The following is a 16,893-nucleotide window of genomic DNA, read 5'->3' as shown; positions in this document are numbered from 1 at the left end:
CCTGGTGGCACAGGGGTTAAGGATCTGGCTTTTTTGCTGCTGTGGCTCAAGTTACTATGGTGGCACATGTTCGATCCTGGGAACTTCCATGTGCCACAGGCACAGCCAAAAAAAAATTTCACAGAATTCTAAAGAATCTCTTAATGACTTAGTCTCATAGTTCTAATGCCTTTGCATATAATATTTATTTGGATAATGCCTTTTAGATAGTTAGCTTTCTTTTTCAAAAGGAATCACCCTTAAGCAATCTTGCAACTCAAATGAGGCTCAAAATGGAAATATAAATCCTTTTATTTCAAATATTTAATGAATAGTGAATGTGAATCTTTTCCTTGAGGAACGAATAAAAGACTGAACCGAGGTAGATTTGTCAGCTCTGACTGTGATTAGAATTGGCTTCTCCAAAGAACAGCTTAGAAGAGCAATGAGTAAACAGGAAGTACTTGTAAATGGAATTAGAATAGAAAAAGATCCACCATCATTCCTCTCAGGAAGTCATAGTCAGTCTATCATTGCAGTTAATGTTGACCTTATAAAATCATATCACTGATTTTCTTTATTACTAAGTTTCCTAAAATCAAAGAAGGACTTGGAATGTAAACAAAACTCTTCAAATCCCTACATATAATTTTGTAGCAGAAGAGGCATATCAGAAAAAGGACTGGGAACTAAAGTGACACTAGTGCTGTCTTTGGGTGGCAAAGTTCACGGTGATTTTCCTCTTTCTCCTTTTTAATATTTTCCAGCTTTTATATAATGAGCATGTATTTCCTTTCTGCTCAGGGAAAATTTTTTACTGAAAAAATAGAGTCGATAACCAAAGATGGAAACCCACACAGCTTAAAAGGGAACTTCAGTTTTCACTCTTTGGTGTTGATTGGGGTTGCGTGCCCACACCAAGCTCTTGCCTTGAGCTTTGAGAATCAGTGAGGAGGGCACAGGACCCATGTGGGGCAAAGTGATCTGGGCTAATACCCTCTGGTACTCAGGCACTTCTTGTTCCAGACTCCTGGTTCCTTGTTAACAAGACAACCACCAGCTTGACCTGACTCATGATTATGAGTAATATTGAATCCTGGTGAGACAGTCAGATGAGTTAGCTACAACAAGCACTCAAATGGCTAACTGGATCCGTCTGTTGAGGTTATTTACACATGAAAAGTACATCTAACAAATAAAGATATTTCTTACTTACAGTTAATACTGGTCATTCCTATAGGCAAAGTTTTATCCCCAAAAGTCAACACAATAAAATAATTCCAAAGTATTTTAGTTTGATTTTGTGGTGTTGTTAATTATACTCTTCACTGCATGGCCCTCATTACCATCAATGGCCCACACACTGAGGATTTCTTAGAATCAAGTTAGTTCTTTGATTAACACCAGTACTTCGATCTTTTTTCATGGCTGTCTGTGTATTATGTGGTAGAAGCCTGGTTTCTGAACAGAATGTTTTTCAAATTCTTAGAGGTCCATCTTCATGTGAAAGTTGGGTGTCCTGTTGGTCTGAAGCATTCACCTGAAGTTTACTCTTTTTTCCTGTAACATTTGTTTATATGCTACTTCTAGAGGTAGAAAGAGGGTAGGAGAATCTTTTCCTCAATGCCTCCAGTAGAAAAGTCCTGGGAGGAGTTCCCTTTGTGGCTCATTGGTAATGAACCCAACTAGTATCCATGAGGATGTGGATTCTATTCCCTGGCCTTGCTGGGTGGGTTAAGGATCCAGTGTTGCCGAGAGCTCTGGTATAGGTTGCAGACATGGCTTGGATCCCATGTTGCTGTGGCTGTGGTATAGGCCAGCAACTGTAGCTCCAATTTGATCCCTAGTCTGGGAATTTCCATATGCTGGAGTGGGGGAGCTCTCTGATTGGCAGTCCTTGATCACATGCTCCACAGGGAGAGAGGGCTCTCCGACTGGACAGTTCTTGGTCATATGGTGGGGGGGGCTGGAGGAGCAATAAATGGAATCAGTGATTCTGGGTGGATACAGAGCATTTTTCTCCATTTACACTGATCTCATGGGTTCTAAGTGAGGCTCTGCTGGATTGGCATGCAGTATGTGATCAAGAGCTTGAGTTTTCCAGTCAGCCTGGTTTCAAGTCTCAGCATTCATTTACATATTGCAGGTTTGCGATTAATGGTTAACCTCTATACATCTCAGAATTTTCACCTGTAGAATGGTAATAATCATTCTTACCTCATAGGTTTTTGAGAGAACTAAATGACATATTATTAAAGGCACTTATATCAGCATATCTTGTGTGTAGTAAGTGCTCAGTAAAAGTGAGGGAGGATGATGTTTTATTATAGAGTGCTTCCATTGGACAAAGTTTCATTCCAAACCAGCAAAAAGCTGCTAACTTCTTTGTCCAGCTGTGGGCAAGTGAGTGGAGCTGGTTTTGTCCAGCACACATTACATTGCCCCAGGACCCTTATACATAAAGACCACCTTGGAACTGTTTTTCTCAGCAGAGACAGGCTATCTCAACTTTGCATATCTCTGTCATGGATAGTAATCATACTTGTGCCTGCCCATTATTTTTTGAGTAGCTTTTTAGTATTCGAGGAAATTTCTACAGCATGTGGCACTTATCTCCCACAAAGAGTTGAACTTCTAGCCTCTCTTGCAACTGGGATGCAGGCATGTGACACAGACGTTACCATATGCACTTGCCTGAGACTGATTCAAGAAATCTGAGGAAGGAAGGTCTGTGATGAGCTTTCATTCTGTAGGTGGCAGCAGAGCTGCCTGCCCTTGGGGGTATACATATTGCAAGACTGAACTTCCCAGGGCAGAAACACATCTGCAGTGCTCATAGCGTTGCAGGGTCAGCAAGTTAAGGTAACTGCATTTAGTGCTTAGCCCTGGTGACAGCATTGGCAACAGATTTCTCATGGGCCATTTCTGAAGCAAAGTTTTGGCCATTATTCCAGGGAAAAATAGCCTTGGAAAAGTATCTCCAATTCTTTGGTGGTAATGTGAATGAACTGCCTTTGATTTTAAAGTACATTCCTTATACTGCTTGAACCAGCCAGAGTAGACTCTGTTGTTTGCAGCTAAGAAGCCTACCCAGTACCATTCTTCTCCAATGTTCTAGTCTTAGGAGGAAGAGAGGGAGGTCTGCTTCCTCATGTATGTTTACAAACATCAGAAAATATTTAACTTTTAATTCCAAAACTCCTCACTCACGAGTGTCTACTGATGGATCTGTGTACAAGAATCCAAAGATGACAGAGTTCTTAAAAGTTGATTATGTCTAAAAAGCTGAATTCAGAAAAGGCATTTCATCACTAAAGCTGTATTATTACAACCCTACACTATCATATTTTCCTAGATAAAAGGACATGGGGAGCTTTCAGTTTGATAATTTTGCAGAATGACAGGTTATGGAAATGTCGTGAACATTGTATCGTCACTAACTTGGGCTGCATAAAAGAACTTCCACAATAATTGCTTTCCAGATACTTTATTATTATTTTTATTTTTATTTTTTGCTTTTTTAGGGCCGCTCCTGCAACACATGGAGGTTCCCAGGCCAGGGGTCAAATCGGAGTTGCAGCTGCCGGCCTACGCCACAGCCACAGCAATGCCAGATCCGAGCCGTGTCTGAGACCTACATCACAGTTCACGGCAACTCCAGATGCTTAGCCCGCTGAGCAAGGCCAGGGATTGAGCCTGCAACGTCATGGGTCCTAGTGGGATTAGTTTCCACTGCGCCATGACAAGAACTCTGCTTTCCAGATACTTTTCATTCCTGGTATACATTTGTAGCACTTATCTGTCTAGAGACCCATGTTCTACAGCTGGAACAACGTAGAGTTCAAAGATGCACAGAACGTACCTGAGTTCCAGATATGTCTCATGCTTCTGAAAGAACAATGGGAGGATCCAAAGATAGAGTCCATCACCCTATTACCTCCTCTCTGATTCTCTCCCCCTTAGTTTGATCTAGTGCTGTGAATTGTTGCTCAGGTGCCTTTCAATATAGCTGCAGATTGTCCATATCTGAGATTAATTGTGCTGGAAAAGGCCACTTAAAATTTACCTGAAAGCGACTCCAAATTATCATAGCAGATATTGAAAAAGTTGTTTAAGGTTCTATCTTCAAAAAATGAACCTTAAAATTTAAAAGTGAATTTATTTTGTATTAAATAAAATTTTCATTTTATATTTGTAACAATGTGCCAGCTCTTTTGTTATCTTTTTAGGGCCACACCTGCAGCATATGGAGGTTCCCAGTCCAGGGATCGAATCAGAGCTTCAGCTGCCGGCCACAGCCACAGCAATGCCAGATCTGTGCCGAATCTGCGACCCACACCACAGCTCAAGGCAGCACCGGATTCTTAACTCACTGAGTGGGGCCAGGGATCAAGCCCATGTCCTCATGGATATTAGCTGGGTTCATTACTGCTGGAGCCACAACAGGAACACCACCAGTTTTCATAATTAACAAAGGATGAATCAAATGTGGAATTTTTAGCATAATTTTCTCTACAAAAATGCACTTGAGCACAATATATTCTTCCTTTCACTTTTGATGTTTACATATTATAGTAGAAGATTCCCTTTGAAAAACAGTATAAGGAATCTTCATTTTTTGCAAGGGCTTCTCTTTAATATTCTTTTTTTTTTTTTTTTTTGTCTTTTTTTGCTATTTCTTGGGCCGACTCCCGCGGCATATGGAGGTTCCCAGGCTAGGGGTCGAATCAGAGCTGTAGCCACCGGCCTACACCAGAGCCACAGCAACGCGGGATCCGAGCCGCGCCTGCAACCTACACCACAGCTCACGGCAACACCGGACCCTTAACCCACTGAGCAAGGGCAGGGACCGAACCCGCAACCTCATGGTTCCTAGTCAAGTTCGTTAACCACTGCGCCACGACAGGAACTCCTCTTTAATATTCTTGGCATTAAAAATAATTCTTTTTTGAAGGGATTTTTGGTAAGAGACCTTTTTCTTCTTCTTCTTTTTTTTTTTTTGCCTTTTAGGGCCACATCTGAGGCATATGGAGGTTCCCAGGCTAGGGGTCCAATCAGAGTTACAGCTGCCGGCCTACACCACAGCCACAGCAACGCCAGATCCCAGCCGCGTCTGCAACCTATACCACAGCTCATGGCAACGCCAGATCCTTAACCTGCTGATCGAGGCCAGGGATCGAACCCACAACCTCACGGTTCCTAGTCGGATTCCTTTCCGCTACACCACGACCACGACGGGAACTCTGATAAGAGAGCTTCTTTAGTTTTTTTTTTCCTTCAGTTGTTCACTGTAGTTATTCATGCAGATCTTCATTTGTCAAAAAAGTCCATCATTGCCCCACTTATTTCAATACGATTTGCATCCATTTTATGAAATTCTGGCTCTCTTACAAGATCAGTATACATCATGGATTAAACATGCACTGTATTTATACTGCATTTTAAGATGTTTGCAAGGTTGATGAATTGACCAAAGATGTTGATATTTTGGGCCCAGCTTGGTACTAATACAATGCAGCAGAGTACATTTGAGTGGGGTCTAATTGTATAAGTGATCAGTTCATTGTCAAATATTCTCAGATTCCCATGACTTTGATTCTCTGTGCAGCTTGGTTAACTGCAGGGTCGGAGTCATATATACTTTGGACAACAAGGATTACTTAGACCTACCACTCTGCTTTTCTTTCAAGAATGCACCCACTGGGCTTTTGCCCTCTCTACCTCTCTACTTTCTCGGTGCCTGGAGTTCTGTGGCTCCCTACCATTGTACAAATTCTGTATCACTAAAGTCCAGAAATTGGTCTCACAGAAAGGAACCTTATACCAACCTTCAGGGTCCCCTTGGGTCTGCCTCAGTTTTTGCACATTAAGCTTCTCAGGACATATAATGTTTCTAATTTTGCTCAGAACCATAGTACCAAGTTAAATATGCATTTTTAAGAGCAAATAATAAGGTCTCAGTTAACTTTTAAAATCACATGCTAACACCAGTTTCTTTCTACAGGTCTCAACAACAACAGAACCATCAGTGTCAGAATCCTAACTTTTTAGTGAGGATCTAAATGGTCATCATTCTATAAATTAAGAAAGAATTGTTGCATATTTATGTTTAAATGGTTTAGTCATGGTTAATACTTTGTTTTTTAATTTTGGATTTTGAAAACTTAGTTTTTTCCTAAGAATGAAGTATTTTCTGGCTATGATGACTTCAAATCATTACCAGAAAGTGAATTGAGCAATATTTTCACTTTATAATTTATAACTATGACTTTTTAATAAAATATCTAAAACACTTAAGCTATTGGATAGCATAGTCTTGAAATGTGTGCAATATAAACGATCATTTATTTTCCTCTTTGCTGTTTTAAAACAATTTTTATTGGGCTGAGGGTGTAGGTTTCAGGATTTAATGCAGTTTGCCAAATTTTGTAATCCTCTTTTTTTTTTTTTTAATGTCCTACAGGGTGTGGTGCCTTTAGAAAATTTTTTTTTTAAGTTGTAGTTCTTGGTGTTTTTTTCCTTCAATTTTTTCAAAAATAGTAAGAAAATCTAAACTCCAACAGGGAAAATCTGGTTCCTACTATTAACTCCTGGATTCCACCCCTCTTAAAAGTGAGGTTAGCCTCTGTAGCCAGCTTTTGCCTATTTCCTTATCAGGTGTGTTTATGTTCTTAACATTGTAAGCTCATTGTTAGAAATGAAGTCTTGATAATTAAGTAGTATTTTAATGCTTTTTTTTTTTCTTAGAGTAGTGAAAATAATTCAGGAGGAACAGCACAAATGAGGCCTCTAAGTTAAACTAAATCCCTCTTTTTTCTCTCTTTTAAAATTTTATGGCCACACCTGAGGCATATAGAAGACCTCTGGCACATGGAAATTCTGGGGCCAGAGATTGAATCTGAGCCACAGCATGTGCCTTGATTTCATAAGATAGCAATTGTTCTTATAAAAACAAATTCTCTGTAAATCTTAACTAATCAATACTACAGAAAAAGAGGTTGTTGTTAAAGATTTTTAAGGAGAGAGAGATGCCTGAAAAGAAACACTATTTTCAGAACATGACATGGTGAGAGCTGATACTATTTGAATTTTGTCTTAATTATTTGACACAGCAATGACAATTCATTCGCAAATCTCACGACTGACAAATCACTTCTAATCCCCCCACCCACGCAGAAACTATCTCTCTATTCTTACACACGAGTAAAACAGAAAAGAATCAAGTGTGTGTGTGTAAAGTAAGAGAAATAAGAGTAGGAGTTAAATATGCTAGAATCCCTCGTCTACTTTCCCTTTTCTTTCCTTGAATCTGCGTGTTTGAAGGAAGGACCCTATGTTTTCCAGCAACTAGCGAGAGCTAATACTTTTCTTTTGAAAGCAACTGGGGAAAAACATTTCGCAAAGCAAATCAAGGCCACTCCCCCCCACCCCATCATCTATGCATCTGGTAGCCAAGTCCCATTTGGGTACCACTCAGCAGGGGATTCCCTTTCATCCCCTCCCCACCTCCCCTGCGGGCGGGATGTGACCGGGGTAGCGGCTCCCGGGGTGCCAGGGAGGAGCCGCCCGCCCGCCCCAGGAGAGGAGGCGGCACCGGCCTGGGAGCCGCCCCCTCTCACCGCCCGAGAACAAACGGGATATTCAGCAGTGGCCTGCGGCTGCCAGAGCAACTCCTCTGGGGAAATTAAGCTGCGAGGCCGACTGCACTGCAGTTGCTCAGAAAAGCGCCCCGACCCCGCCTGCCGCGCACACCCGGATACCTGGGCTGCCCCGCGGCGGCTTGTACGAGAGCGCGGGAGAGGGAGAGCCAGAGTGTGGGGCGCGCCGGGGCGTGAGCCCGAGCGGGTGCGGAGCGCACGGTACTACGGGGTGCGCGCGGAGTGGGGCGAGCCCGGAGCGTCTACACCGGCCATGAGGGGCGCGGGCGCCTGGGCCCCGCTCTGCTTGCTGCTGGCCGCCGCCGCCCAGCCCTCGCAGCCACAGCCCCCCGAGAGGTAACGCGACCCCCGCTTGCGCTCCCTCCCTCCTTTTCCCTCGCCCGCTGTTTTGCTTTATTGAGTCCGCTTCAAGGCGCCGGGGGACCCACGCGCCTTCAGGACCTCAGGACGGTGCTCGGCCGCCGGGCTCCCCCTCCTACGCCCCCCGCTCGGCCCGCGCAAGGGCCCCGCAGCTGGCCGGCCACCACGTGGTGGGGGCTTAACCTGCCCTGCGTCCCCTCTCTCCGAAGGTTTGCTTGGGCAGAGGGGAGCCCTGGGGCCCAAATATGTGGACTTTGATTTACTTGTTTTCTTCCCGGGAGAGGCTTTGCCCAGAGACGTAAGCCTAGGGAAACACCCGAGTTGCGCGGCGCCCAGGGAGCAGCTCTCGGAAAGTTAACTCTTCGCCGTCCTCTGAACTGCCATCCTCAGGACCTGGGCTGGGAGGACTTTCCCCATGGCCGACTTTGGCATCTCCTCTTCTACCTCCATCACCACCAGCCTCCCTTTTCAGTGGGAGGCTCTGCCAATGACCAGCGATTTTCAGAAAGGGGGAGAATTAGGCAACTCTCCAAATCCAGGAAATTAAAACTTTTTTAATGTTAACCAATTTCTTGTCCGTCTTTAAAACCATGCCCCTCACAGACCCTAGCTCTCATCCTCTCTCTCCTTATAGTTAAAATTTCCATTTACCATTTTCCTATAAGATCTTACCACTTACTTGAGGATTTGATTGCATATGGATGGATGGACGGATGGATGGATGGATGGATGGATGGATCTTGTTATGGTGGAGACAGATGGAAATTGGACTGAATGTTTTATCAGGCTATAATTTAAATAATCTAAAATCTAGCAAGTATTTCAAATCCCTTGTATGATGCAGGCACTTAATAGTATTAACTTTATTGATAGACTACATCTTTCTGAAATCAACATTAAATTGTTATCTCCTGTTTCAAATTTCTTTTTCTCTTTTATTTCCCAGACCTGTTTTTACATGTGGCGGCATTCTTACCGGAGAGTCTGGATTTATTGGCAGCGAAGGTTTTCCTGGAGTGTACCCTCCAAATAGCAAATGTACTTGGAAAATCACAGTAAGCATTTTTAAAAAGGGTATTCTCCAAAAGTGAATATTGGAACCAGTGGAAAGCTGCTGCTTTTTTTCCTCTGGTGTCAGAATTTGGGTTGGGGGGCAAATGTCTGAAGTCGTGAAATGTTGGATTTACCTCAACTATTTGGGAGATTTTTTTTAATAGAACTAGGGGTGCCCTGCATTAGTGATTAGAAAGGGCTCACTCAAGATAATGCTTGGAAGGATATATTCTTAAAGCAGATGTGTTTCTGAAAACTCAGTCAGCCTCAGTTGAGTTTCATGGATTCGGAATTAAGGCTATTTGCAGGCAAAAGCCCATCATAAAGACTTTTAGAAGCTGTTTGTTGCCGGTGCCGTTCATAAATGTCTTCCAGTGGAGGCTAGAAGATCAAAGGTAGTACTCACCTGTGACTATTTTGTATCCATGAGGGGGAAGAAAAAAGGAAAAAGAAAAAAAAAATATCGATGTCACTGACTTAAAACCACCACTACAGACAATCTAAGAATAAAGAAGAAAAATAACTCAGAGGAGAAAAGCCTGCATATCCAACAAAAACTAATAAAATGCCCATGTGGACTAGTAAGGGCATAGATTATGCTGAGTCAAGATAAGAAGTCAGATTTGAAGACAGCCAGCTTTAAAAAAAAAAAAAAAAAAAAAGTCTGGATTTAGTGAGCTAGACTGAGTCATCTTTCCAGTCAACATAGCAGTGATGTTATCTTCTTCATTTTTTCATTGTCAGGAAGTTGTTTGGTAATTGGATACATTAGTTGATTGAAAGCTTCATTCAGTCAGATTGTGCCTTACGTGAATTATGATTTTTTAAAGTAGGTTCTTCTTACTGAGCACGTCCTGTGTGCTGGGCACTGTGCCAAATAGTTAACAAGCATAATCTCACTGAATCTTTGAAATAACTGTGAGAAAGTAGTATTGTCCCCCTTTTATAGATGAGGAAGCTAAGGCTTAAGACAATTATATGAATTGACTTACTCCAACATTCGTTAAGTCCAGCTTTATGTAAAGTGAAACCTATTTTGCAATGAGACCTTCCCACCAAGAAGGTCATTTGACAAACAGGAGGGTTTCTCCCCTTAATCTAAAACTTGGCTCCTATAGGCACTGATGCTTTCCAACAAAATATCGGCTGTCTGCTGATCTGGTACAGATTTCATATGCTATTGCAACACATGGGGCCAGGAGAAGATGGGTGGAAAAATAGCTTTGAAATATTGATATTAGCATAAATGTGAAATAAGCCTCTGAAACAAACATGTCACATGCTTTTCATGTTGTAGTTCAGTTATAACTGAATGGCTGTAAGTTCAAAATGATCCAAGGAAATTAAAGACTGAGAGGCAGCATGTGCCTAACAACAGAAATCCATGGTTAGCCTGATGTTTGGGGTAGTATGGGCATTGTTAGTGTGGCAAAGGAGATATCCAGTGAAAGTTTTCCTTCGTAAAATAGTTGTGTGCCCTAGGAGAGGCCTGATTACACCCCCCCCCCTTTTTTTTCTTTTTAGGACTGCACCCGGGGCATATGGAAGTTCCCAGGCTAGGGCCTGAATCGGAGCTGTAGCTGACGGTCTAGACCACAGCCATAGCAATGCCAGATACCAGCCGAATCCCCAACCTATGCTGCAATTTGTGGCAATGCTGGAGCCTTAATCCACTGATTGAGGCCAGGGACCAAATGCGCATCCTCATGGATGCTAGTTGAGTTCTTAACCTGCTGAGCCACAACGGGAACTCTGTAAGCACCCTATTCTTGTGTTGGGGGAGGGGAAGTATAGGAGATGCTCCACTGGATGCAGTGTAAAGATGACACATGTGGGCTCTCATTCCATCACTCATAAGTGATGTGACCAGGATTTGTCTTCTTTAAACCTCAGGATTGTTGTGAAGATAAAATGAGAGAGTACAGATAAAGCTCTTTGGCTGAGTGCCTAGGATATCCTAAGTGCTCATTTAATGTTAGCCACCACTGTTCGCATTGTTGTTGGTATTGACTCATCCTTCCTTCCAACCCGCAGGCAATATGGCAGATCACTGCCACCTGCTCACCACATTGGCTAAGTTGGGCTTGGCATCAGCATAAAGCAACTCAGACTTTTATGGAACAAGGGATTTTGTCATGTATATTTAGGAAGAACTTATTTCTGTATTGGGGTTCTCCTGTAATCTTACTGAAGAGATTCTGTGTGACTTAAAACTAGGTCCACTCCTAGTAACAGAGATCCAGAGTAAATTAGCTCAAACAGAAGCTTGGTTCTCTCTCCCGTGAAGGAATCTGGAAGTAGGCTCTCCAAGATTGATATGGCAGCTTCAAGTCATTAGGCACTCAGTATCCACTTAGATGTGTGCTCCAGTTCCAGCCATCAGGTTCAAATGAGCAAAAAGAAAGAGAGGAGGGCATAAATCCCCCCTTTAAGGACATTGTGCAGAATTACATGCACCTCACTGTTTACATTTCCTTGGCTGGTTATTAGTTATGTGGCCACCTCTAGCTGCAGGGAAGCCCTGAAATGAAGGCTTCATGTCAGGAATCCATGTGCTCCGCTAAAATTCAAAAGTCTTCTTCTGAATAAAAGCCTTCTATCAGCTGTGGAAAGAAGGGAAAATAAGCAAACGACAAGCAGTCTCTGTGACATATTTATTTGTGGTTTGCCCAGGCTGCCTGAACTAATGTTCAAAAGTAGATTAACAAATGCCAGGCTTTTTTGAAAAATATGTATTTTTAGAAAGCATAGGTAATGCAGAAGAAAGGACTACACAATTTGCTTTTCCAGTGAAAAGCTTTATAGTCTTCACTCTTAGCCAGTTGAATTGATTCTGTTTCAAGGGGCTGCCTCTTTTATGTTTGCCTATCAATTGCCTATCAATAGCCACCAAGAACTTTCAGAGGAACACAGCATGTTCTCTTGGTTATAACAGTCTCAGCAAAATGCTCATAAAGGCCCATGGTGCTCTCAAGGTCTTGGTTTGACAACATCTTCATCTCTTTAGGTTTCACAAGGAGGAAAAGCACTGAATCATTGGTAAAAAATCTTCCCAATTCTTCTTCATGATCCTCTGGTGTGTTGGTGTGGTAGAAGGAAGCTCCCCAGCTCCAGTAGATCCTCAGGTTTATAAAAGGAGAACTGCGGTAGAGCTAAAGCCTGTAGAAGCTTGTAGCCTTAAGGTCTGTTATTCATTCAACAAATGTGTGCTGGGTGTTGGGTACTATTGGAATTATGGTGAATAAGGCAGCCAAGCCCCTTGCCCTCATGCAGCTGGCATTCTAATTTGGAGAGACAGGCAATGGATGTTTAAACAAAGAAGTAAATAAGAAAATATTAAATAGTGATAAATGAATTATAAAAATAAAATAGATACTACTTACATCCACTAGGATGGCTATTTAAAAAAAAAACAGAAAATAACAAATGTTGGCAAAGATGTGGAGAAATTGGAACCCTTGTGCGTTGCTGGTAGGAATGTAAAATGGTAAAATGGTACAGCTGCAATTGAAAACAGTACGACACTTTCCCAGGAAATTAAACATAAAAATACTGTATTATATAACCAAAAGAAGTGAAAACTGGGGGTGAAACAGATACTTATTTATTTTTGTCTTTTGAGGGCTGCACGTGCAGCATATGGAGGTACCCAGGCTAGGGGTTGAATCGGAGTTATTGCCGTCAGCCTACACCACAGCCACAGCAACGCCAGTCTGAGCTGCTTCTGTGACCTACACCACAGCTCACGGCAACACCGGATCCTTAACCCACTGAGTGAGGCCAGAGATTGATCCCGCAACCTCATGGTTCCTAGTCGGATTCATTTCCACTGTGCCAGGACAGGAACTCTGGAACAGATATTTACATGTCCATGTTCATGGCAGCGCTGTTCAGAATAGCCAGAAGGGGGAAGCAACCCAAGTATCTGTGCACAGATGAATGGACAAACAAAATGTGGTATACAAAGGAACATCATCATCATCATTATTTTTGTCTTTTTAGGGCTGCGCCTGCGGCACATGGAGATTCCCAGGCTAAGGGTTGAATTGGAGCTGCAGCTGCCAGCCTACACCACAGCCATAGCAATGTGGGATCCGAGCCATGTCTGCAACCTACACCACAGCTCACGACAATCCTTAAGGATCATGCCAGATCCTCCACCACTGAGGGAGGCCAGGGATCGAACCTGCATCCTCATGGACGCTAGTCAGATTCGTTTCCGTTAAGCCACAACGGGAACTCCCAAAAAGGAACATTATTCAGCCTTAAAAAGTAAGGAAGTTCTGACACATGCTACAACTCATGAACCTTGGAGACATTATGTTAAATGAAATAAGCCAATCACAAAAGAATAAATATTGTCTGATTCTAATTATACCTAGAGTAGTCAAAATCTTGGAGTCAGAATGTAGAATGGTAGTTTCCAGAGGCTGGGGGTTCGAGGAATGGAAGGTAGTATTTAATGGATACAGAGTTCACTTGGGAGAGATGAGAAAGTTCTGGAGATGGATGATGGTGATGGTTGCACAATAATGTGAATGTACTTAATGCCACTGAACTGTACACTTAAAAATGGTGAAAATGGAAGTTCCCGCTGTGGTGCAGTGGATTAGGAATCCAACTGCAGTGGCTTCAGTCGCTGTGCAGGTTCAATCCCTGGCCTGATGCAATTGGTTTAAAGGATCCAATGTGGCCACAGGTACAGCATAGGTTGCAGCTGTGGCTTGGATTCACTTCCTGGCCCAGAACTTCCATGTGCTGCGTGTATGGCCATAAGATATTTTTTTAAAATGGCAAAAATGGTACATTTTGTGTCATGTATATTTTACTACAGTAAAAATATTTCTAAAATACAACAAAGCACTGGAATATTATGTAATAATTGTACGATTCACTTACATGAAATGTTCAGGAAAGGCAAATCTATAGAGACAGAAAATAGATGAGTGATGGTCTGAGCAGGGATAGGTAAGCGGATTAACAGTTAATGGTCATGAGTGATCTCTCGAGGGTGGAAATGGGCTAAAATTGATCTATGGTGATGGTTGTATGACTTGGTGTATTCACTAAAAATCATTCAATTGTGCACTTAAGGCGGGTGATTTTTATAAAACGTTAAATATACTTCAAGAAATTTGTGAAACAAACATAACATAGTGGTGGGGTAGAAGTAGTTATGGATGAGGTGGTCAGGAAAGGCCTCTCTGCAGAGGTGACATTTAAGTCGAGATCTGAGTGACAAGGAGCCAGCCATGTGAAAGTCTGGGAAAGAGCATTTTAGACAGAGGGACCAGCAAGTGCAAAGTCCCTGAGGTGCAAAGAAGCTTGGCTTGCTGAAGAACAGCCAGAAGTTCAGTGTGGCTGGAATAGAGTGAGCAAGGAGGACAATGGGAGGGTATGTAGAAAAGGTGGGCAGGGCCCTGTAGGCCATGGTGAAGAGTTTGAATTTTATTTTGAGTACGAAGCCACTGGAGAATCTTGAGCAAAGGAGTAAGATTATCTGATTTTAAGAGTGTTCTGGCTGCTGTGTGGAAAGTGAATTGTAGAGAGTTAAGAGTAGAAGCAGGGAGACCAATTAGGAAGGTATGTGGGAAGTCCCCTGGTGGCTCAGCGAGTTAAGTGCCATCACTGCTGTGGCACGGGATCAATCCCTGGTCTAGGAATTTCTGCATGCTGTAGGCGTGGCCAAAAAAAAAAAAAAAAAAAAAAAAAAGAAGCTAAGTGTACTAAGTGTAGCTAGGAGAGAGAAGGTGGTAGAATGGGCAAGGGTGGTAACAAAGGAGATGAAGAAACGTGGAATCTTCTGCCTAAAGCAGTTGTCTTAGTAATTTCAGCTGCAGCACCAGCCAAGAGGCCCGATGCATCAGGCTCTGGACCATCGCTTGACAGCTGCTCCAGACAGGGCAGCACTCCGGTGTGGCCACATCCAAGGTAGTCTATTAAAGGCTTTGCTGAAGCCAGTGGATCCAGTCCATTTTCCAGCTCCTGCAGTCAGTAAACCAACAGAGTTCCCACTGGTGATTCAATATCATAGAGACCCCTCCAGGTGTAAGAGTCTCAGAGAGCCCTCAAACTCGAGTTCCTGTAGCTAAAAATATCCTGCTTCTCACTGCTCATCAGCCTTGCAGCCCATTCTTCCAGACTGGAGAAGGGTCCCAGCAAAGAGGCTTTCACCATCAAATCCTTTTCATTAAACCATATCTTATCAGTGGAAGGTTGGGGAGAATCTGCTGTTAACATCTGTATACTTTGAGAAAGGTTAAGGCTAGTGGTCAAACTAAACTCTCTAGCCATTTGTCTTGGACTTCTTGAAATGGAAAAACAGTTTGCAGAATGGAAATTTAGATTTGTCTTGAAATTTAGAGTACTTTAAAATTTTCATTGCTATTTCTTGGACAGCTGCACTGTCTCAATACACTACCAACATTGGCTGTTTGAATTTAAAAATCCAGCAGAAATGGATGGAACATTGTAAATCAACTATAATTTAAAAAATTAAAAATCCAATTCCTCAGTAATCTTGGCCATATTTCAAATGCTCAGTAGCCACATATAGATAGTGACCACCATATTGGATAGTATATAATATGAATATTGGCATCATCACAAAAAATTCCTTTGGACAGTGCCGTTATAGGAAAAATCGGGGGTTAATTTTACTCATGTGAAGATGTGTTGAGGATGCAGGTGCTCCACACTGCTTAGTCGTACTTCTGCTTCGTAAATGAGGAAGCTGACCTTTGTTCTGTGTAGTATGGAAGCTGTGCCTGGAACTCAAGCCTCTTGACTCAGCTCTATCTTTCTGGCCGCTGGCTCTTGGTAACCTCAACTAGTCTTAGGTTTCACTAATTCATTTTGCTGAGTATGTTCTGAAAAGTGTCTGACTAGAGTTTAAACCAGAGCATTTGAGGGTTAAGAAATTGTTAAATATTTTGTAGTCAATGATGGGGTTGAGGGTTTCTTAGTTTCCTATAAGGAATGATTTTCAGGAATGGAACTTAAGGGGCATCAATGTAAAATACCAACTCTGCACACATGGGGGTGGGCAGGGGTTAAGTATGATTCGATAGGTAAGGAAGGTAAATTTTTTGAAAATGGTGACTGGCTAGTTTTCTAAGCAGGCTTGGAAGAACAGCATGATTGGGTTGATGCAGAAGCCACCTAAATCGATTGAAGGATGAGAACTTGTAACTCCACCTGTGCCAAGACTGACAAAAAATGAAACTCCAAGTATTGATGTACCACCACCTGGACCTCTCTGTCACAGTGGTCCTTCTGCTAGGGACTGTGCAGGAGAGACAGTTAAAGATCTCTGAGTTGTCTGAAGGAAGTCAGAAAGAGTAGACCATTGTCAGTGTGGCTCACTGATAGGTTGGCAAGGCGACACTTTTACTAAGAGCCCACCAGTCCCGTTCTGGGTGCTGGGGAAACACAGCTGAAGACATAGGAGATGTGGGCATGGGATGACATGTTCCCAGGCTCCTAGTGGGAAGGGAGGTAAAACCCAATAGGCAGCTTGCCTTCTTGGCTCCACAGGCACAAAGATCACCATTCTGTTAATGTTTCCCTTATAAATTCATTGCAAACTCGGCAAATCACCAATACTTTTCCTGTCCTGTGATTGTTGCCATCCCCAACTTGTTCATTTTATAATCATTTTAGACTCATACTGATGATTTGACACAACTTTTGAAAAAAAGAGAAAAATAGGCATTAATAGCAAAATAATACCTTGTGAAAGCAACTCTATTCAGAGTTTGACTTGGGCTGCATATGGTATGGCCAGCTAAGTGGAACCAGCTGAATCTTTGTTTATAGCAACTATGCAAATTAGAGGAAACTT

General features: G+C 42.5%; 1 protein-coding gene across 1 annotated transcript in view; it reads left to right on the top strand.

Moving 5' to 3' along the window:
* The window catches only part of PCOLCE2 (procollagen C-endopeptidase enhancer 2), an 85,323-nt gene continuing 75,875 nt past the window's right edge, over positions 7,446-16,893 (top strand). The window contains exons 1-2 of the mRNA XM_005669917.2: positions 7,446-7,973; positions 8,944-9,052. Coding sequence (XP_005669974.1) covers positions 7,891-7,973; positions 8,944-9,052 — 192 coding nt within the window. The 5' untranslated portion in view covers positions 7,446-7,890. The remainder of the gene's footprint in view (positions 7,974-8,943; positions 9,053-16,893) is intronic.

This window comes from Sus scrofa, chromosome 13, assembly GCF_000003025.6.
Source record: "Sus scrofa isolate TJ Tabasco breed Duroc chromosome 13, Sscrofa11.1, whole genome shotgun sequence".
Taxonomy (NCBI): Eukaryota; Metazoa; Chordata; class Mammalia; order Artiodactyla; family Suidae; genus Sus; species Sus scrofa.
Note: the sequence above shows the minus strand (reverse complement) of the source record. Positions and strands in the feature narration are given on the sequence as shown.